The sequence below is a fragment of the Trachurus trachurus genome (assembly GCF_905171665.1).
Source record: "Trachurus trachurus genome assembly, chromosome: 9".
Taxonomy (NCBI): domain Eukaryota; kingdom Metazoa; phylum Chordata; class Actinopteri; order Carangiformes; family Carangidae; genus Trachurus; species Trachurus trachurus.
In genome coordinates this window covers 12,525,550-12,549,447 of record NC_139895.1, presented here as the reverse complement: position 1 = coordinate 12,549,447, position 23,898 = coordinate 12,525,550, and the positions used below count along the sequence as shown (strand labels likewise).

The 23,898-nt window shown below is 41.1% G+C and overlaps 3 protein-coding genes across 3 annotated transcripts in view; all 3 read left to right on the top strand.

Annotated features, from left to right (window-relative positions):
* The first annotated feature begins 4,369 nt into the window (after nt 1–4,369).
* On the top strand, nt 4,370–11,448 carry LOC310991937 (NXPE family member 3-like). Its single transcript, XM_083979865.1, has 6 exons — nt 4,370–4,781; nt 4,900–5,195; nt 7,870–7,945; nt 8,933–8,960; nt 10,058–10,258; nt 10,342–11,448. The coding sequence occupies exons 1-6, from the start codon at nt 4,371–4,373 to the stop codon at nt 10,881–10,883; spliced, it is 1,554 nt and encodes a 517-aa protein (XP_083835991.1). The 5' UTR covers nt 4,370; the 3' UTR covers nt 10,884–11,448.
* A 7,446-nt stretch (nt 11,449–18,894) lies between these two features.
* On the top strand, nt 18,895–20,319 carry LOC310991936 (E3 ubiquitin-protein ligase TRIM35-like; the record flags this gene model as incomplete). The annotated part of the gene is made up of 1 exon (XM_083979864.1): nt 18,895–20,319. One exon carries the CDS (start codon nt 18,895–18,897, stop codon nt 20,317–20,319), a length of 1,425 nt encoding a protein of 474 aa, XP_083835990.1.
* Nucleotides 20,320–22,558: 2,239 nt separating this feature from the next.
* The window catches only part of slc39a14 (solute carrier family 39 member 14), a 32,603-nt gene continuing 31,263 nt past the window's right edge, over nt 22,559–23,898 (top strand). Inside the window, exon 1 of the mRNA XM_083979233.1 lies at nt 22,559–22,765. The gene's annotated coding sequence lies outside the window, so the exon portion shown is untranslated. The remainder of the gene's footprint in view (nt 22,766–23,898) is intronic.

Genomic DNA, 23,898 nt, shown 5'->3' with positions numbered 1-23,898 from the left:
TCATTCTTTAGCCATTGACAGGTCAGTCTAATCTCTCTCTCCATCTGACCCCCCATCTCCATCCCCCTCTCTCTCAGACATTCAGGAGAGTGGAACTGGGTGGAATAGATAATTTAGATTGTTGTTATAGATATTACTGTGTGATTATTTGTTATCAATGTGTTATTATTATATTATATTATATTATTATTATTATTTGGTGTCAGTGGCATTCATGTTATATAACGCTCATCATCACCTGCAGATGAATCTGGTGTGGTGAAGGCTGAAGAGTCAGGTCCCACCTCAACGCCACCAGACGGGCAGAGTTGTTTCCTACTTTATTTTGAAGTTCCTGTCTTGTCTTCCTGTGTTCTCCTGCCTGTTTGATTACCCAATGTGTTTCACCTGTCCTGATTGCACCACCTGTGTGTCTTCCCTTGTGTATTTAGCCTCAGTGTCTCCCTTTGTCCTTGTCAGATCATCTGTGTTTATCCCCTGCGTTGCCTCCCGTGTTCCATGTCTGCCCATCCTGCATCCTTTTGTGTCTTCTTGTCAGTTTGGTAAGTCCCTTGATTAGTACTTTGTTACTTTTCTTTTGCACTTTTGATTCCTTCTTTTTTTCCCCTGTCCGAGACTTAGGCTCGTTAACTCTTTTGTTGCTACTTTGTTTATGTTGTACTTTGATTACCCTTTATTTACGTTTTTCCTAAATAAACACTTGGTTGCTCTTTGCAAATTGAGTCTTCATTTGGGTCTTGCTATTCTGACAGGTCATTGTCAATGTTACACTGAAAAATGTCAGTGACAGTTTACTATACACCGGGATTCGACTGCTTGAATTCAAGAATCTTGTGTCTTGTAAACAAGGTTTTGCTCCCACATCATCAAAAATGCCAGTTGCTGACTAAATTCTATTGACACTAATGAAACTTAAACTGAATTTAGTTACCGCTGATATAGCGAGACACTTTAAAGTGTCTGTCAGTCAGGTTAGCAAAACAATGACATACTGGACAGATGGCTGCTTCTTGATACGATAAAAGCTACTATGCTACGGGTTTTTAAGAAGCATTTCTCTAACACTACTTGGGTTATTGACTGCTCAGAGAGTGTTTTGCAGAAAGCTACAAACAAGGATGCAAGGACCGAATTATACAGTCATTATCATGCTAGTAATACTGTACAATATATTGTGGCAGCTGCTCCATCAGGATTGATTATGTTCATCTCTGATGCTTACGGTGGAAGTGCAATGATAAGTTTATTACACAGAGCTCAGGGTTTCTACAGTATTTGTGTCCTGGAGACAGAGATGTTCACAAGTCTTTTTTTGCAAGTCCAAGTCAAGTCTCAAGTCTTTGGTCACGAGTCCAAGTCAAGTCTCAAGTCTTTGAGGGGTGAGACTTCATCAAGTCTCAAGTCTTTGGTCACGAGTCCAAGTCAAGTCTCAAGTCTCTAAAAAATAAAAGTCTCCTGTCTCTTCTGGTTGTAATGACCCTTTATCATCTGCTGCTATCCGGTCTACTAAGGATACTGCACAGCTATATCTAAGAGATTCAAAGCATTTACTGTATTATTATCACTCCTTTATCTCCTACAGTATTGATTAGTTGTTTATATGATCACTTTAAACAGGATATTGCAATGCAATATGAAGAAAACACACAATGAAAGCTTTCCTTTAAAGGAAACTGTATTCTGAGTCAAGAAAGAATCAAGGCATGCTCTGCCCCTCTGCACTGGCCTTTTCTCCTTTTTTTTGCTTTGTTGAATTCAGAAAACCCAGATGAACAACATGGAAAATGATTTAGGCTGTTAATTACAGGTCATTAGATCTGGGTGGTATAGCTCACATCTTTATGTGCAGCAAAACCTTTCTGGATCCGCATCGTTGTTATTATTTTTTTAATTAGCTCCGTCAACTCATGGGGGCGTGTCGACACGTCCAGACTTCCATACGAGCCTGCCCTTCAGTCATATTTCGCAGCAAAAACATAAATAAACAGGAGGATTTAGCCTACAGTAGCCTGATATGTGCCCGTTATTCAGCAGCTAGTCCCCGTGAAGGAAAGTTTCACAACAAACGGGCGTTGTGCATGTAGGCTATGGACGGTGCCGCTATTAAAAAGGAAAAAAAAGCCAGTTCACAGTCACCTGTCACTCACCCGCAGCTGACTGCGCTGTCAGAGGAGCTCTGCTGCTCCTCTCTCTTTAGACACTGGTGTTTGGCTGCACTCTGTAGGAGCTCAATGAAGATCTAACCTCCATCTGAATAACGTTACCGGCCATGTGGCGCTGCTCCGCTAGTGGTGTGTTAACGGCAAAAAAAAAAAAAGAAAAAGAAAAAAAAAAGGTCGTCGGTCGTCCTGTCAGGAGGGAGACACGAGCCAAAAAAAATAAAGATTGTTCACGAGTCTCAAAACACGAGTCCGAGTCGAGTCTGAAGTCTTTTGGGCACGAGTCCAAGTCAAGTCTGAAGTCTCTGTGGGTGCGACTTAAGTGCGACTCGAGTTCGAGTCGCAAACTCGAGTCCCCATCTCTGCCTGGAGATGAAGTGATGGCAGGGAGGGAGAATGTATGAAGGCACTATTCCTACTCATACCATTTCTCACGCTCTCCATCTTGATACTGTAATTACTTGTTCATGCTGGTGCTGTCAATTACATCAATGAACAATCTTTTCTCAGAATAAACAGAAATCTGCTGTCAGACATTTGTGTGACAACTTTGAATTAGTTGCATTAGTTTGAATTATTTTTTCTGTGTGGGTGAATTCTGGGGGGGCCTGTGTGGTGACCCACGATAGGGAAGATGGTAAAGACATTCACCCAGGTACCAGGAGGTCTTGTACCTTTAAGAGATAGAGTTTATATAGTTACTTTGCAAACCCATAGGAGATGCCGGTTCCGGGTTCTATAGAGTTCACATACTTGGCAACCTGTGTGTTCAGTGTTTTTGTTGTGTGGAGAGTAAATAGACTCAACTCACCTCCATCTCCGGTTTGATCATTATTATTTACATCTCCACAATGTGACTTTTTAAAAAATTATTATTATTATTATTATTTTGGTCCTACAGTGCCTAGGAGCCAGACAGACACGACACCGCAACTATTTGGATAGTGAGGATTTTTCAGTTTGAGTTTTACATTACCTATTTCGCAAGAACAAGTTTTGTGTAATAACTTTCTTTTGTTTGATTTTTTAATTCCAGTTCCAGTTTAACTGGTCACAGTGGGCTGCAGTAGCCACAGAATAAGTGAAGACAGATTCCTGATCAGGATGGTCCAAGCTTGTAAAGGAAGAAATGCAAAGTACGGAGTCATCTTCCTGTTACTGGCTGCGTTCGTTTTAATGTATGTGCTACATGACATCATCTTAGAGGAGAGGACCTGCCCTTTTGAAAAAAGCAAATCTGAGGTGAAGTAAATTTAACATAATTTGTGTTATTAACAATTAAGTTTCATGTTTGTATGTTTACACAAAGGTTTAGTTTTAAATGAATGTGAATGTGTTTTTTGTGACTTTTTCCCCCCAACAAGAATAATAAAGTAATCTTCTTATGTTCATAATATAGACCAAAGAAAACCTTGTCATCTTTATTCTTTTCTACTCAACACCAAATACCCTACAGCTATTGATAGCTATTTTTTGTTTTGTTTTAGCTGTACAGAAAAGAAAATTGAATTTGAGCCCACTCTGGGTCATAAACTTAGTGTAATAACTCATCTATCAGATGATGTAGGCCAAATTTTGTGCAAAATTCTATTTTTGATTAAATCCGGGATGAAAGTGTGGTATTTTTTTTCCGCATTGGATAATGCAGGCGCACGGATTATACGTCAGCCTGCTCACGATTCACCAGCCACTGATATTGGATCCGTCATCCGTCAATCAAACGTCTGAGACACGCACACACACGGAGCTCGGTCTCGCCCCAAGCTTTGAATATCCCCCCGCTCAATAACGACCAATCAAATTCGTTTTCCTTACTCGGGTGAACTTGTGCGGCAATTCGTGACAACTCGGTGCGACAAACAGGACAAACAGCCATTTTTGTACACCTTTAATTATTTTCATTCATAAATGCTGCTAAACCAATTCATCAGGAACAAACATTAAGGTTCCTGTAAAGCTTGTTTCAGTGAGTTACAGCCCATATGCAAACACGTCGTACACACACATACGTGTGTGTGTACCTTACCAGAAGAGTCAGGGGAGAAAAGTCCCTGTAGGCTTAGTGTAGTTCAGTCCTGTGTGAATGCAAAACTTCAACACCACAAGTGACCAACAGTAATTTCATACTGTGTGGCAGGAAACATCTTCCTCACTGGCTCATTTGTTTCCAATACTTTCTCTCCACCTCACTTTCAGCATGAAGTCTCCACCATGATCCTCCCAAAAGTTTTAACAGACCCTTATATGCATAATGGCATCTGCACCTTCAAGCCGCTAACCCCGAAGGACGCTCAGGAAGAGGACCTCATACTGGACTCCATTGCGTGGCCTGAAACCACAGCTCTGGTTTCTTTGGAGCAGACCAGCGATCCTGCTCACAGCACCTTCACACTTCTCCCAAAGAAGGGAGGAGGACAGTGGCGTGTAGGAGATCAGCTGGAGGTTATGATTAAAATGTACGACTACCGAGGCCAACCCAAGCAATCTGGTGGGGACTTCTTAGTCAGTCGTCTACATAACCGGGAGCTTGGTGCAGGTGTGGCTGGGAAAATCGAGGATCACCTCAATGGCTCCTATTCTACTGTGTTCTCTTTGCTCTGGGAGGGGAGCGCTGAGGTTGAGGTAAAACACTGAAGTTCAGTATTGTTGTAAGTCTTTATTCAAATTGAACCGCATGCCCTCTCGAGGCCTGTAGGCTACTTGTTTTCTCAGTGAAAGCTCTGTTTCTCTATCCCATCAGGTGACACTGGTTCACCCTGGTGAGGCTGTGACCGTCCTGCAAAAACTGACCAGGGAACAGCAAGACAGGATTTACTTTAAAAGCACCTTCCGCTCAGGCTCGGTGTCTGAGACGACCACCTGTAACATCTGTCTGCATCCGACCCAGCAGCCGCTGTGCAACTACACTGACCTCCAAACAAGTGAACCGTGGTTCTGCTACAAGCCAAAGAACCTGAGCTGTGATACCAGGGTCATACACTCTAATGGAGGGTGGAGCAGAAATATCAAGGCTAAGGAGGAGCAGCTTTTTCAAAGGTGAGGGAGTGGAGAGACACATACAGTACGACCGGCTTTTTGAATGACTTTACATCTTAACATCATGTATTTGTTATTCAAAATTGTGTTTCCTTTTATTTATTCTAACTATTGGTCGTATTATTATATTTGTATTGTGTTTTGTGTGTTATTTGTTTGCTGCTGTGACACAGTCACTTCCCATCCTGGGATCAAGAAAGTGTATCTTCATTTTAGTCTTAATCTTAATTTGGAATACATAAATATTTACATAAGGAAATTTTTGTTTGGTAGATTATTTCTTTGTTGTGACAATGCTTCTTGGAAATAAATCTTGCGTTGGAAAGCCTGTTTATTACCCTTTTAAATGGTGTCACACTTGTAAGGAACATGCATTTGTGGGGTGAGCAGCAGAGCTAAGTATCTGGGTTGCGCCCATGAAAAATGTGACAAATCTTCTCAGTCAAACAGCTTATTCTGCCATTGACTCTTGTTTGGTCTTTGGTGGATTGGATGATTGAAATTTGAAGAAACAAGACATATTGGCAATTTAACAGTTTATTCATTTAACAAACAGGAGCCTCAGTAGCGTGTGGAAGAACCATACACAGCCACAACAGCCTGGCACCTCCTCCTCATGCCTGGTCACTCACTGCTGTGGGATGGCATCCCATTCTTCAACCAGCATTTGTCGCAAGCCAGGCAACGTGGTTGGTGTTGGCAGTGGCGTGCACAGGGGGGGGGCAGGGGGGGCGGTCGCCCCCCCTCGTGGCCCAATTGTTGAAAAACGCGTGCTAAAGTGCCCCCTGGGAGCCAAAACACGTGCTAAAGTGTCCTCATGGGGGGCAAAACGTGTGTTAAAGTGCCCTCTAGGAGCTAAAACGTGTGCTCAAGTGCCCTCATGGGGGCCAAAACGTGTGCTAAAGTGCCCTCTAGGAGCCAAAACGTGTGCTAAAGTGCCCTCTAGGAGCCAAAACGTGTGCTAAAGAGCCCTCTAGGAGCCACAATGCGTGCTAAAGTGCCCTCTAGGAGCTGAAACGCGTGCTTAAGTGCCCTCTTGGGAGCCAAAACGCGTGCTTAAGTGCCCTCTAGGAGCCAAAACGTGTGCTAAAGTGCCCTCATGGTAGCCAAAACGTGTGCTAAAGTGCCCTCATGGTAGCCAAAACGTGTGCTACAGTGCCCTCTAGGAGCCAAAACACATGTTAAAGTGCCCTCTTGGAAGCCAAAACACATGTTAAAGTACCCTTGGAAGCCAAAACGTGTGCTTAAGTGCCCTCATGGAAGCCAAAACACGTGCTAAAGTGTCCTCATGGGGGGCAAAACGTGTGTTAAAGTGCCCTCTAGGAGCTAAAACGTGTGCTCAAGTGCCCTCATGGGGGCCAAAACGTGTGCTAAAGTGCCCTCTAGGAGCCAAAACGTGTGCTACAGTGCCCTCTAGGAGCCAAAACACATGTTAAAGTGCCCTCTTGGAAGCCAAAACACATGTTAAAGTGCCCTTGGAAGCCAAAACGTGTGCTTAAGTGCCCTCTTGGGAGCCAAAACACGTGTTAAAACAGGCCACATCGATGTTTTTTAGTCTTAAGGTATTGATATTATAAAACAGGCCAAATCAACGTTTAAAAAGGCCAAATTTTTTTTGCAGCCGACCTGTGGTCGCCGGCCAAACGCACCATGTCGCTACAGTCTCACTCTTGTCATTTTCTGAAACTTGGCAGCCCTGAAAGTGCCCTCTAGGAGCCACATCTAGGAACCAAAACGTGTGCTAAAGTGCCCTCTTGGGAGCCAAAACACGTGTTAAAGTGCCTTCAGGTAAGCCAAAACGCGTGCTAAAGTGCCCTCTTCAGTGGCGAGGACGCGCTATTAGGTGCCCCTTTTTTTCCTTTTCGCCCCTGCCCTTCAAAAAGTCTGTGCACGCCACTGGGTGTTGGTCACTCTGGCACCAACAGCACGCTCAAGCTGATCCCACAAGTGTTCAATGGAGTTGAGGTCAGGACTGCTGATAGGATGCTCACTCCCAAATTTTGGAGGTAGTCTCTGATAAACCTTGCTCTGTGGGGGCGAGTGTTGTAATCTTGGGGGATTAAGTTCAGTCCCAGACTGGAGATATGGGATTGCCACTGGTTGCAGAATCTCAATATCTCTCTGCATTGAGATTACCTCCAATGATGACAAGCCTTGTTTTTCCAGTGAGGGAGATGCCATCCCAGAGCAGTGTGTGACCAGGCTGGTGACCAGCATGAGGAGGAGGTGCCAGGCTGTTGTGGCTGTGTATGGTTCTTCCAATCCACACACTACTTAAGCTCCTGTTTGTTAAATGAATAAACCATCCAATCCACCAAATACCAAACAAGAGTCAATGGCAGAATAAACTGTTTGACTTGGCAGAGGGGATTTAGCACATTTTTCATGGGGGTGCAACCCAGATACTTCTCACCCCATGCATGTTCCTTACAAGTGTGGCACCATAAGGGTAATAAACAGACTTTCCAATGCCATAAAATGTATTTCCAAGAAGCATTGTTACAACAAAGAAATAATCTACCAAACACAAATTTCCTTACATTTTGTGCCATGTGTAGTATTACCTACAGCTAGTAGATGTGCATATTTAAAATGGATTTACAGTTTTTGAAGCAGCACAAATTACGGAGTCTGCTGTAACCCATCTTATTATGTTCACTCTGTTTTCCATCAGTGAAGTCAACATGAAAGTCTCTATTAAGGCTTCAGGACCTGCCAGTGTCACTGTGTTGCCAAAACCAACAGGTAAAGCGGGATTTTTACAATAATGATCACTGTGGTTCTACTTGAAATATGCAACAGGTTGTTAGAGGTAAATCAGGCAGGAAGCTTTGTGCAAACAGAACCAATGTTTGCTTTTGTGTTGGACATTGAGACAGAGGGAGCAAGATGGGCATGGGGAGGTTTAGCGACTGTTGGCTGATTTTGGTTCTAATTAGTGCTGGGAAATTAACAGCGTTAACGTGCTGCGATGAGAAAATTATTGCACGTTAATCTACTAACATTTTAGAAGTGTGCTTCACTGTCACTTAACCAGGAACTAAGTTAAAGGTATAGTATGTAATTACCCCCATCTAGCGGTGCGGTTGCATATCGGAATGTATTCTTGATGTTGCGTTCACGTGAAATCGTGCAGAAGTCAGACAGACAACAGACGCTGCATGTAACAGGATAAACAAGCCTCTATGTAAACAAGTGGTCCGCCAGCACGAGGCAAAACAATACAGGCGTGACAATATGTTGTCATGGTGATGTCGTTTACCTTACCCACGTTTTACCATCTTTCTCTCGTCTAATAAAATGACATCTGGTTGGAGGAAGGACAGAGGCACTGATGTTGCATTCAGGTGCAGTCAGGCACCTGAATGCAACATCAGTGCCTCCGTCCTTCCTCACACTACACAGTGGTGACAGTTTTAACAGGTGCTACCTGGAAAACTTTCTCCCCAGGCCACTGAACGTAAAAAATGGCGATGTAACATGGCAGCCAAGGTTCGGTGCGCCCCCCCTTGTATATTTGTAACGACTTGTAACAACTCATTCTAAGGTACGAGAAAGCTTTCATTTATATGCAGGTGTGATTCGACTTCAGTGAAATACGTATTTATGAAAGCAATATTTGATTTTTGCAAATAAAAAGCCAAATAAGTTATATACTGGGGCTTTAAAACAGAGTTGGACAGATTTCCAGCACCGTATCCTCTCAGCGGCTTCACTGCTCGATCTGTCTGTTACAGCGGAGGACTCAGCACAGTTTGGAGAGGAGTGAGACAGAAGAGATGTCAACTCCCTGCGTTATGTGTAATAAAAGTTTAAAACGCGGTTTGAAAAAATAGCGGAAACACTCATCCAGATGGGGTAGGGGGTGAGGGGTACTGCTGTCACACTGCTGCTACGGCGAACTATGGAGTAGAGATCCGTGGCTGGGCCGGGGGAGGGATGAGCTGCCGCTCACTGAGAGAGAGCTCCTGAAAGCGGGCAAGCACTGGGAGCCAGGCTGCATTGTTGCTGCTGGAGATGCAGATCAACAGAGCTGATCACATGACACGCGGTGCATGTGTGGCGGTAGAAAAAGTTGAGACACGTGTGCGTCTGGGAAACCAAAAGTAGGAAATGCTGGGCGAGCCGACTCCTAATAATAATAACAAAATAACGATAAAAACAAAACAATATATTTATCGAAAATGGACCCATTAACAAGTGTGGGTAATGTAAATTCATCCACATTAATTATATAGGGCAGGCTATAGTAAGACTTTTTAAATAAGACTTTTTTATAACCAAATACAAACTCCTCGTTGTCCCTTTAAAATTATGGTTAAAAACACCACACACAATCTTAAACAACAGTATTCTATACTTTCAATTTCTCTAATATAAATTGAGTTAAAATAAAATGCAGCATATAAAAACATCTGAGCTGGCACATCTTGATTGACCACCGCAATCACGTGCAGTCACATGATCATGGGGTCACTAGAAATTTGTGATGTCGAAATGGGGTCACGGGCAAAAAAAGGTTGGGAGCCACTGTGAGCAAGTTATGAATTTCACTTTGTTATTTGAGATGTATAATTATGCGGTGGGGGCTGGAATAAGTCGGACAAGTGTGAAATTCATTAGGGTAACGCATTTTTTTAATGTTTAGGTAAAATTCAAATCTAGCATTTTGATCTAGATGAATCTAGATTAACTACAGGATTGCAGTGAGATTAATTTAGATAAAAAAAAAAAAAAAAACTATGCCCAGCACTAGTTCTAATAAAGATTTGTTTTCAGTGACAACACATTGACCTGAACCCATATTTAAAAAAAGAGGACTTACTAACGTCTCTATCCTTCACACTTCCGCTCATGTCCAGCACATCAAGTGCACATCAGTGATGTGAAGTCTGGACACGCCGGCTATTACTACAAAGGAAGTTGGAGAGCACTGAGGGGAGCCCAGGTTCAACAATTCAACACCTCCACCATTGGTGACTGTCTGAGAGGCATGCAGGTCCACCTTTATGGAGACTCCACCATCAGACAGTGGTTTAAACACCTCATTAATGCAGTACCAGGTACCTGACTGGCAGCTATTTCTTCTGTTTGATGTTATTCTTGCTGTGGAATTAATTCTTCGTTTCTTGTTGAATGCTTCCAGGTCTCATTGAGTTCGACCTGCACAGTGCGAAGCACGTTGGACCTTTCATGGCTTTAGATAATGCTCGCAACATCTTGGTGACGTACCGCTGCCATGGTCCTCCTATCCACTTTGGTATTGTTCCCACCAGCCAGCTCCATTACATCGCCAATGAACTAGACAGCTTAACTGGAGGCAGAAGCACCGTTGTAGCTTTTGGCATCTGGGCTCACTTCGTCACTTACCCCATTGAGGTATACATCCGCAGGCTGCAGAGCATCCGCAGGGCGGTGGTGCGGCTGCTGGACAGAGCTCCAGACACAGTGGTCATCATCCGCACCACAAACCTTAAAATGCTGAGGCTTTATGAGGTACTGATCAACAGTGACTGGTACTGTCTGCAGCAAGATAAGGTGATCAGAGCCATTTTCAAAGGACTGAACGTTCATCTGGTGGATGCCTGGGAGATGGTCCTGGCCCACCACCTGCCACACAACGTCCACCCAGAGCCTCCCATCATTAAAAACATGATTGATGTCATTTTGTCCCACACATGCCCTTAATAGGGCAGTTGATATGTGTGTGTGTGTGTGTGTGTGTGTGTTTGTTGGGAGAGGAGAGCAGATTCACACACACATGCTGAGTTTACATATTTCCACCAGGTGCTGCTTTTTTCAAGCACACACAGACTGGACTATTTAGTTTTTCCCGTCTTATTCTGAGTCAGCACAAAAGAAAGGGTTGGGGTCGGCTTTAACAAATAACCACTGCTGAATCATTCCACTTAGAGGAACTATGCTTCATTTTTCTTTACCTTAGGTATGCTTCATTTTTACCTTAATTAAACAGCTTTGGAGTAATTGTGATGGTTAAATAAATGACTTGTAACTTGTTAAGGTTAACTTTGTATACTGTGTGTTATGCGCAATGATTGGACATATGATTGAATCAATATTGAAACATGCTGAACATGTTTCTTGCTACAGTGACAGAAAAGTAAAAACCTTGTCAAACTGGATCAGTGTCAGTCAAGCTGTTAAAATGTTCACACTTTAACACTTCACCTCATTGTTTGTCACATTGAAAATCATCTATGTATTTCAAATAAAAATTACATATGAGATGTCATTGGTTGTGTCTTGAAAACAACTGATAACCAAAGAAATAATGTTGTGAAAGAAATAAAGGGTTAAATTACAGTTGAGATGTTCATACATCCACCTGCTGTGGACAAAACATGACAGTGTTCACAGGTGATAATCATTGACTCAGGTGAATGAAAATGAAGGTAAGTCTGACATTGTCGATCGGAGCTGAGACACCATTAGCCTACAGGCAAATATAGATGCAGATATCTTAGTGAATTAAATTTAAAAAAAACTTGTGAAATATTATGACAATGGTGCTAAAACAAAAAGATTATATAGGCCCAATAAATAATAATATAATTACCAACATTTCCTATATGAAAGTAAAACAAGTGCAACCAATTTAATGGAGCTGAATTAATAGTAGCTTTATCTATATTTTAGTTTTATTTAATGGTGAGTTATTTCAAACAGACTGTATGATTGTTTGTTTACACATTTAGTTTGATTTGATTTGCTCTGATTTGTTCCAAATTTATTGTTAATTAGACCAACAGGGCAATATGTTTAGGGGTAATGAGTGGAAGCACTGGGTGTCAGGTGCGACTGTTTAAACATTTTGGGGTTCAGTTAGGAGGGCCCCTTAGCAAAATTTTGCCTAGGGCCCCATGGAGGTCTGAACCGATGGATGGATGGATGGATGGATGGATGGATGGATGGATGGATGGATGGATGGATGGATGGATGGATGGATGGATGGATGGATGGATGGATGGATAGATAGATAGATTTTCTTTTTAAAATTAGACTCTAGGTCCATTTAAAAAGGCACAAACAGCACACAAAATAGTTTGTCATTTAACAAAAAAATCGTAATCGTAATCGGAAATCGATTTTTGAGAGAAGAAAATCGAGATTTTACTTTTGGGCAAAATCGAACAGCCCTAGGACACACTACATGATTTTTTGCCCGATTTTACCCACGATAGCTGGGTGTTTGCTTTACTCTGGCATCGGTCCTGCTCCTGAACTTAAGTTAGCACGTTAACTTCCTTTTTTTCCTATTTAAATTTTCCATGTTAAAAGTTTAAATTTTCTTTAAAAGTGGTGACAAGTTATCACTTTTAAACATTATAAAGATGTCAACAGAACCTTAATCTACCATTTTATTCATTTTTTGACGTTATGACAACCAGCCCAACCACTACATGATGGTATATAGAGAATAGTCGAAACAAAAACACGCACATCCCAAAAAAACTTAAGACTAGGTGATGGACCACCAAGGAAGACACAGGTGAAGAAAAAAGGAGACCGCACACTAGCTTGTAGCTCCCGTGACAATTTAATGTCACACACATGTAACGTTTCGGGCGTCAGCCCTTCATCAAACATGAGGACAGTAATTAACACACCTGCTTAAAAAAATGAACAGGTCACCTGACATGTTATGTGATATCAATATGAGAAGGAAAAAAAGGAGATAGAGAAGAAATATAAATATACCGGGACTGAACATACAGTCTGCATAGTAAAATAGCACATGTCACATCAAAACAACTAGAATATAGCTTCTCTCCATGTCTAACCAGTTTTGCTCTGTGTGTATTCTGTGTATTATATGACTCGTGTTATGCATTCTTGTGACCACTCTTAATTATGTCTGGTGTTACAGTGTTGTCATAATGTAGGCTACTGAGATGATGATCCTCCTATGCTGACATTATTGCTTGAGCTTGTTGTTGTTATTGTTTTTTGCTCCCATTACATAGCTCCATCGCTCCGGTTATGATGTCTGTCTCTTTTCATCCCTGTTTTTTTTCTACTAGCTCATTGCTGTGGATAACTTGATTAATTATTTCCCTGTTACCACTTTAAGAATGGTTGAGGCACCTTCTTATTGACATGTTTTTTACATGTGTTTTCTTCTTGATATTACATTGCATAATGACGGTTACTGTATACCTGATGCTTCTGCCATGTGATATTCTCTAGTTGTTTTGATGTGCTATTTTGTGAACTGTATGTACTATGCAGACTGTATGTTCAGTCCTGGTATATTTATGTTTCTTCTCTATCTCCTTTTTTCCCTTCTCATATTGATATCACACAACGTGTCAGGTGACCTGTTCATTTATTTAAGCAGGTGTGTTAATTACTGTCCTCATGTTTGATGAAGGGCTGACGCCCGAAACGTTACATGTGTGTGACATTAAATTGTCACGGGAGCTACAAGCTAGTGTGCGGTCTCCTTTTTTCTTCACCTACTGTATAGAATAGTCCTCATGTGACTCTAAACCAAGACAGTGAATGCCACATGACTGAGTGAATGGATGAAGGAGTGAATCAATGAGAACATGTGAAGTAAAGAAAAAAAACATCTGGATAAGATGAATAAGAAAGTTGAATTAGAACTTTGACTTTGTTGCTGCATTTAAAGTCAATAACTACAACTTTTAAAGTGTCAAACTGACATGTTGGCAGAGCATGTTTCCTTGTGCAGTTGGTGAAACAAAATGTTGTAACTGGTTCAGTGTCAGTGCACTCCTCACTCAATGTCATATAAAGTTCATTGTGGATTTTGTCCGATGTGCCTTAAAGCAGAAGTGAGTGATCGGGTCGTTTTCGCTAATGCTGCGTTCCAGGCCGGCTTTTGAAATCATAAATTACAGCTTCAAGTCACAGCTTACGACTTTGTAGCGTTTCAGGCAACCCACTCATGTTTTCCCGACCTGTTTTACCAGTGAAAGTCACTATAACGGCCACTCGTAACTTCCGACCCGTGAACTTGTACCAGATCGAACTGGTACAACTTCACAGGTCGGAAAAACAGGAGTTACGAGTTTCCTTGAACGCACCATAACAGTCCTCGTCCCGACGTCGCCACATTCACGGTGTCCCTTGGCTGCACACACAGCCCTGCATGCTGTTCTCTCTCCTCATTGGATAAAAACTGTAGGATACGATAAATGTTTTCTCCTCGGCTCAGAGCAGAGCAGAGGGACTGGGAGACCCGTGTTTCGGTCCAAACACTCTATGTAAGTGATTGCTGTCGGAAGATAAAACTATTTAAGACTTATATTAACACAAATATATCACTTACTTCTGCTTTAAAAGCTGAAAACACTTTCCTGTTGGTTGTTTCAACATTTGGTTTTAATTTAAAGTACAAAATAAAAATAAGATAAAAATCTAATTACAATGCTTATAGAGTTACAAAGACATAAATTCAGCCTGTTTCCTACAGTCACAGTTAAATAAAAAAAGTTGTCAAACTGGTTCAATGTGAGTCAGTCTGTTTAAGTGTTCATGCCAAAGTGACTACACTTCTGTCCCTTTGTGTCATTTTGAAATAAGGTATGTTGTTTAATGGAAAAACTTAACATGAGACGTCATCAGTTGTGTTTGGAAAATAGCTGATAAACAAGTAAATACATTTTGTTGGGAATCAAGAGGGAATTATTTACAAGTTTTTCTCAGTCGCTTTGGTGCTTTTCTCACATCACTATTAACATTTGCACAACAGTTCACAGTGCATTTCTCAAAACAATTAGTACAAACTGCAAAACCTAGTGGATAACCTGCAAAAGCGCGTCACTTGCTCAAAATGGATTGTCCATCCCTCAAAAGCAAGTATTCATGTCAATGAAACTGTCAGTGTCGTCAAAATGAGAAGTCTTGACACCATCGTTTATGAACAAGATAGTCAAACGGCTTTGTCATGTTTTCATTATAGGACACTTTATTCTCTAAGTGTTTTCCAGTGCAAAAAAGTCAGGTCTTGGTGACACTACCTGAAAAGACAGCACTATAAACTACTCGTACAGCCATGTGAAAACTACAGTAAAGTTACACATTACTCTATTTAGTGGAGTAACTGATACTGAATACGTATGTTTCACATTTTTACTGCATATGCTCTGTGCTATTCTAATTTGTAAGAAAAATACACTACAGTCATCAACAACAAACATAAGAAACAACCTTTGGGTAGAGCTGTGCACAACTGTAAGCAATACTGCAGTACATATTGTAACTGAGTACTGTAAATCATTTCTGCACATTGAGATGTTCCTGTCTGTCTGGCCACATATTTTCATCTGTCAATTGTAACGATTGAAACAGATTCAATATTCCCAAATATATTGTCATCCTTGTTTTGTATCTCTCTCAACCTTATGTCATTGTTTGCAATCACCATTGCACAAATGGCTTCTTCTTGTTGCAGAGTAAAAAGGGCTCAGTCTCTTCCACCTCTGCGAGGTTGTCTTGCAACCCTATGTGGTGCAGAGTAAAATTACAGTAATGTACAGTACATATACTGCATCAACCCATATTACTGTAGTGTACAATACTGTAAAAGTGCTTCCCACTTGTAAAATGCTGTAATACAGTAAATCTGTACTGTAGTAAAGCTGCAAGTCTAAAATGTAAAAAGTCCTTGTCCCACTGTAAGCTTAATGCCTGACACAATGACAGTAGTGCAGTGCAGATTGTTTAGTGCTGAATTACTGTCCAATACTATACATACCTGTTCTCCCTGAAATGTTTGAATGATTGAATTTACAGTGGTTCTCCCAACATTTAAAATTAGTTTGACAGATTTTGACAACACGTTCAACAATTTTGTATGTAATGACTCAAGCAATTAAATGAGGACTATTAGTTTTATAGGGAATGACTATTCAGCATTCATAAGTAATTAATTTTGACTGACATGACATAAGCAAATGATAATGTTATAAAACAGTAGAGAATTGTATGAAAGCAACCGATACATATCCAAAAGCATTTGCAATTTGTTCAGAGGAAGGAGAAATTGCTACTGTGATGTGCACAAATGACTAAATGTTGTGGAGCTTGAACTAATAGTTATGTGAATTTTCATTCTGATCTGAGAAAAGCACCAAAGCAAATGAGAAAAACTGTAATTCCAGTTGATGATCTGACAGCTCCACCTACTGGAGACTAAACGATACAGCAGCATTTTCTACTGGTTTAAAGAGACTGAAAGATTTTAACATTGTTGATCAGAGCTTTGACGCCATCACAGGGTGTGAGATCTCTATTGGAAAACACACGTTTGGATTATTTTCAAATGCAGAGACAGTGACTTGGTGAGTCTCCTTGCAGAAATATAATCAAGATAATAAGGAAATGGCTGAAACTGAATCATCAGAGGCTGAAAAGCAACATGAAAAACAAACGGTGGTGTGTATTAAACACCAAGGAGAACCTAAATTGTTCTGTAAGGAGTCACAAGGTGGTTCCTGTAGAAGAAGCAGTCAATGACCTGAAGCAGCAGCTGAAATCTGACTTAAAGTCTCTGCGATACAAGAAGAACAAATACAAACAAGTGGAGAAAACATACAATGAAATGATTCAACACTCAAAGAAGCAGCTGTTGTCCACAGAGAGGCGGATCAGAGCAGAGTTCAACAAGCTCCACCAGCTCCTGAAAGAGGAAGAGAAAGTTCTCCATGACGTTGCTAGGATAGAAACGAAACATCCTGAGAGACTTTTAATAATATCAGGAGACTTCAATCATGTTTTCCTGATGGATTCACTGGGGGATGTGGCGGAGAGATGAACACTTAAGATGGTTGAGGCCATTCTGAACAACTGGGATCATCCACTTCAAAACACCTCGATGGACCAACAAATGGAGGTGGTGGATTGCTCCTCTATCTTTGCTGCAGGATGGAGAGATATAGAAGGTCCTTGGTACCTACATCAGACTTTTGAATTCTTCAGCAAATGGTAGCTGGATTAATAAAGTAGTTCATATTTTGTACCAAATATTGTATAGTATGTTATAGGGCTGTCCCGATTATCATATTTTGATAATCGAAGCTTCGCGGACATAAAATCGATTTAAATCGAAGCTTCGACTGCCGAGGGGGTGCGCGATTGTAAGCGGAAATAATGAAAGTAATGGCAAACAAACACTGCATATCTCCAAAACCAGGCAGGTTTCCAGGATGCCAAGTAGCCTAATCATTTTAATGTAACAATTGCCGATGAGAACAGGTGTCAAAAAGGAAAAAAGGAACAACAAAAAAAGGAAGAGCCTTACATGTAAGAAAAACTTCCAACAGGTTTGGTCAAAACCTTTACATGTTCAGTGCAGAATCTGACTAGTGACAACTAATAGCATCCACTAGTCAACTTGTGAGCCATGGAAAGAGTGTCACTAGTTAACTAGTGAATCTTTTTGGACCTAACTTGTTAACTAGTAAGAGGACATGTGTAACTAGTTGACAAGTAAAGTCAAAAAGACACCAACTTGGCCAATTTGGGTCTTACCAATCGACTAGTGGCAGGTTTTGAACCTCACTAGTTAAAGCAGAAGTAAGCGGATTTTTTGTGTTAATATAAGTCTTAAATAGTTATATCTTCTGACGGCAATCACTTACATAGAGTGTTTGGTCTGAAACACGGGTCTGTCAGTCCCTCTGCTCTGCTGTAAGCCGAGGAGAAAACATTTATCGTATCCTACAGTTTTTATCCAATGAGGAGAGAGAACGGCATGAAGGGCTGTGTGTGCAGCCAAGGGATGCACGTGAATGTGGTGACGTAGGGACGAGGACCAATAGATCCATGACGAGGGTGGGGGCTGCTAACTCCATCGGCTGACAAGACGTTATGGTGCGTTCAAGGCAACCCGTAACTCGTGTTTTTCGACCTGTGAAGTCGTACCAGTTCAATCTGGTACGAGTTCACGGAGCTTTTGCAGCTCACTAGTTCACTAGTAAGACTTTAAGCATTACTAGTTGAGCCCAGTGGGCCACTAGTCTGTCAAAAAGCTGACTAGATTGGATTTTGGTGCCACTAGTGTGGTTCTTGGCTTCTCTAGTAAGGCTTAATAGGTTAATAAAAGTGTCACTAGTTGCTGAAACTCTTTGTTCAACTAATTGGACATAATGTCTAACTAGTAGTAGTGGTAGTAGTAGTAGTAGTTCAGCTGGATAAAGTGAAGACAGTTACACATAAATTCAGCATGTTTCCTGCTACAGTCACTGAAAAAGAAAAATGTTGTCAGACTGGTTTAATGTGAGTCTGTTCAAGTGTTCACGCCCATATTACCATAAACCTCATTGTTTGTCCGTTTGGAATCATTTATACTATTGAATGGAAACATTTTTAATGAGATGTCATCATTTTGTCATTAGTTGTGTTTGGAAAATAGCTGATTAACGAAAATTACATTGTTGAGAATCAAGAGGGATGTATTTAACTCCAGTTGATGAGCTGACAGCTCCACCTACCGGAGACAAAACAGTACAGCAGCGTTTTCTACTGGTGACGACTTAACCAATGACAGAGGTGAAAGATAGTGAAAGATTTTTAACATTGTTGATCTGAGCTGAGACGCCATCACAGGGTGTGAGATCTCTACTGGAAAACACACTTTGGATTATTTTCAAATGCAGAGACAGTGACTTGGTGAGTCTCCCTGCAGAAAGATAATCAAGATAATACGGAAATGGCTGAGAGAGCTCTTCTTGAAACTTACCTGAGGTGTCATGTGTGTTCAGAGACTTTCAGAGATCCCGTGTCTCTGAGCTGCAACCACAGATTCTGTTCAAGCTGCCTGCAACAATTCTGGGAACAAGCTGAAAACAAAAACTGTCCCATTTGTAAAAGGAAATCTTCAAAAGATTTTCTATTTGTGGACTTTGCACTGAAGGCTCTGGCTGATTCCTATGCTGGGAGACAGAAAACTGAATCACCAGAGGCTGTAAAGCAACATGAGAAACAAATGGTGGTTTGTAGTAAACATCAAGAAGAACCTACATTGTTCTGTAAGGATGAAGAAAGAGCTGTGTGCACCGTCTGTGAGTTTCCTCACCACCAGAGTCACAAGGTGGTTCCTGTAGAAGAAGCAGTCAGTGACCTGAAGCAGCAGCTGAAATCTGACTTAAAGTCTCTGCAGGACAAGAAGAACAAATACAAACAAGTGGAGAAAACACACAATGAAATGGTTCAACACTCCAAGAAGCAGCTGTTGTCCACAGAGAGGCGGATCAGAGCAGAGTTCAACAAGCTCCACCAGCTCCTGAAAGAGGAAGAGGAGTCCAGACTGGCAGCTCTGAGGGAGGAAGAGGAGCAGAAGGGGAAGACTATGAGCAGAGAGATGAAGATGATTGAGGAGCAGATCTCCTCTCTGTCAGACAGTATCTGTGCTGTTGAAGAAGAGCTGCAGAAACACAAGGTGGCGTTCCTCAGCAGTTATAAAGCCACTCAGACCAGAGCCAGAGCCCAGTGCTCACTGTCAGATCCACAGCTGCTCTCAGGAGCTCTGATAGATGAGGCCAAACACCTGGGCAACCTGTCCTTCAGAGTCTGGGAGAAGATCAAGGAGAAGATCCACTTCACTCCTGTCATCCTGGACCCAAACACTGCAAGCCCCTGGCTCCATCTGTCTGATGATCTGTCCAGTGTGAGAAATGGAGACAAATATCAACAGCACTTACCTTGCAATCCAGAGAGATGCACCAAGTATCACACTGTTCTGGGCTCTGAGGGCTTCGGCTCAGGGAAACACAGCTGGGAGGTGGAGGTGGGAGATCATCCTCGCTGGAACGTGGGTTTGGCTAAAGAGTCAGTTGAGAGGAAGGGAGAACGATATGCGTCACCAGAACATGGACTCTGGTGTTTATTATACGGTGATGGAAAATACACCAGTGGCGACGGTACAATTGTGACGGTGAGGAGTCCCGAGAGGATCAGAGTCCAGCTGGACTACGACAGGGGGGAGGTGTCCTTCTTTGACCCTGAAGACATGACTCACATCTACACTCTTAGAGACACTTTTACTGAGAAAGTCTTCCCGTATATTTATGTTGGAAAATCTGGCGATGCTAAAACCACTTGTGTCAAAATGTGTCACACTGGGATCAATCTGTGATGCTTGATGACATAATTTCATGGTGGTTTGAAATGTATTTATAATCTAAATTGTCTACGTAGTAGGCTAGGCCTATTTAAGTTGTGAATAGAGCCTCAAAGCTAACGTGAAGCCTATGCAACAGGCAATTTCGTTACTTAGCTAATTCATCCAACAACAGCTCTTTACCAATGGTGTAGAAGCAGTTACTTACCCTTGTCTGGTCCCTTCAGGCTATTTTCTGCTCTTCTGTTCTTCGCTTTCTTCTTTGGTCTGTTTGGCGACTTTGTCATGATGAAAACGTTGAGAAATTTAGCGAGCTATGCTAGCTAGCTTTTTTTTTTTTAAATAACTGAGCAGGAGTGTCGCTGACGCTGTTGTATGGAGTAGTAGGCTACTGGGTTCAATACACTACTGTATATTTGACGTCCGTGTTAAAAGGTCTAATTTGTTCGTCGTAAAACAACCGAAAATCGCGTCAGTTATGTCTAAAGAAAAAAAATAAAGTTGTATACAACATACACAAGCATACAGTCTGTGGGAGGAATTATACGTCTACGTCACTGACGTTCTACTGCGCATGTCGCCTGCAGAACAGCCTTTTTGTTAGTTGCACTAATCGTTTTGATAAAAACAAAACGCGCAAATTTTACAGAATACTGTCAACTTGCACCCATTTCAAGGCAAATGAGAGAGAAAACAGTACATTTAAGCAATATCACATGAGAGGGAGTGCTGTTGTACTGCATGTCAGCACGAGTGTGATTCGGTCGTAGACACGAGCAGAGCGGCTCTGGGCACGAGGAATGTCTCTTGTCCAATCAAATTACTCGGTTGGGACCGGTCGGAAAGCGTTGGTTTGAATGGTGATGATTTTAGGTAAGATTTATTCAAAATGTATTATTATTATTATTATTTTTTAAATATATATATTTAAATAGACGATGAAAAGTCATTACGTTCAGTGGTCCTGAAATTGGTGTTGTGTAGGCCTATGTTTGTGGGTCATAGACTTTACAAAAAAACATCAAAATGTCATGATGACATATATGAACTTTATTTTCCTTTGCAAATTTTTACAGATCAATTTATAGCTATATTTTGGTGTTATTCATGAACACACAACTTTACAAGTTTAGAGTCATTTGCCCCTAAATTTGACCCCACATAGGTTTGGTGTGTGGTCCTGCAAATGACTCTTGGTGGTTGTGGGGGAGTACATTGTGTGGTTGTGGTATTGCAATGAAAATATAAATTAAATAAACTTTCCAGTGATTTAAAAAAAAAAAAAAAAAAAGTTCTTTAAACAGTGTCTTTGTGTAAACCTAAACAGATATCACTGTTATTGTTGTTTCGTTTTGTATGCAGTGATCAACAGAGTGGATGTCTCTTTAATTAAACTGACAACTTCTCCCCATTTAAAGCATTATTATTATTATGAATACTTTATTAATCCCCAAAGGGAAATTCATGTGTCTGTTTGCTCATCTACCATTTGCAGAAGAATTAAAAAGCCTGATGGCTGAACAAAATGAAAAATAATGGTTGAATAAAAACTTAGACCTACTAGACTTTGCTATTACCAGTTGAAGCGCATGTTCTGGAAATAATAATAATATACACAGTACAGGCCAACAGTTTGGACACACCTTCTCATTCAATGTGTTTCCTTTATTCTCACTGAAGGCACAAAACTATGAATGAACACATGTGGAATTAACAAAAAAGTGTGAAATAACTGAAAACATGTATTTTCCTCTCTGTCTTCTCTTTCTTCTTTTCTTCTTCCTCTCCTTCTTCCTCCTCCTTCTCTATCTCTGCCCCCACCAATTCTAGTTTCTTCAAAGTAGCCACCCTTTGCTCTGATTACTGCTTTGCACACTCTTGGCATTCTCTTGATGAGCTTCAAGAGGTGAACCTGACCTGAAAATGGTTTTCACTTCACAGGTGTGCCTTGTCAGGGTTCATTAGTGGAATTTCAGTGAGAATCTACAATGTAAATAGTCATGAAAATAAAGGAAATGCATTGAGTGTGTCCAAACTTTTGGCCTGTACTGTAGATTACCGAAATACTGTAATAAATATCATTATCATATACAACGCAGTACCTGGCTTTGGCCGCTTGGGGGAGATATTCACTTTGTTAAAAACCAACCCTTGTCCTCAAACTGTCGACGTCACCACTGACGTCAGCCTGACTACCGTCTCCACGCTGCTGCCGCTGTGGCTCGTCTGGTCTGAATGGGAGGAGGACGACAGATGGTTTAATGGTCCCGTCTGTGAATGAATGAACATACCGGAGATACTCTGCTGCTGCTGCTACTGTCGCTGCTGCTGCTGCTGCTGTGCCACCCACAACTGACATTTCGTGTCTGTGAGGAACTGAGGGGACGCTGTTTTGTCTGTTTGTTTGCTGATTGAGAGGAGTCGAGTCGACGCCGAGGAGGCTGCTTTTCTCCCCGCCGGGGTAAGCTAACTGTCACGGCTAACTAACGAGAAGCAGCCTGGTCCATCATTTACCTTTATATACATTTACCCTAACCACTCGTAGTTAACAGTTAGGATGTTTATCTACCCACTCACTTATATACTGCTCTCTTATTTTTTATTTATTTGTGTTCAACACGGGCTAAACCAGTGTCTTGATATAGCCTAGAGAGGCTAACATAAAGCGGCTAAATCAAATTGAACTGACTGATACGACTCATCCATTTAGTATTTGCTATAATAATTAATATAATTTCTAAGACGTTTCCAGACCCTTGGCACAAGAAAATGTGCGACCAACCAATATACTGAGCTCTCTCAGTCATAGCGCTGTCAGATAAGAGATAACCTACTGTTGTTATTATTATTAACCTTAGCCTCTATCAGATCGACCCACTCTCCTCCTGCGACCTGTCCACTGTCACTGAAATACACACAGTGACGTGAGTGTGTACTTCAGTGTAATTTTGATATATTTAAAATTTAAATACGTCCATATTTCATATTTACATTTCAGGTGGATGTATATTAAAGGGTACTTTTTTACCTCGCCTCACCTGTACACACTGATTGACAGAAAAGCTCCAATTGTAGCTACTAACTGACTGATAACTGACTTTCACAAGGGTCAAAGGATGATTATGTTCATGCCACTTTTTATAGATACATTTTTACTACTATACGTTTTGTCATTTTATCCTATTTTAGTTTTATGACCATATACAGACCGGTTTTCTCGTGGGGTTGTCTTCATGCATCTTCTGAAAAACCTGGACTCACCTCCAAAAAGTTATTTTATAGTCCAGTGATAAATTAAAAGGGTTTCCTGCCTTTTAGCTTGTGGCCCTTACAAGAACAAGAACAACAAATGGATTAAGTCTGTTACTGTTACTTTCAGATGTCCAGAAAATTAGCTGTTACAGTGAAAAGACATGTCTGGATGGAGGAAATATATGCAAATTGCAGAGTGTCGGTTGAGCTCATATTTCAAGATGCCTAGCTTCATCCATAAGCTAAACAAAGAAAGATAATTGCTAATCAAAAATGACAAGAAAACAAGCAGAAAAGTAATACATCTTACAAAATAGGAACAAAAGACAAGAGAAAAGAATA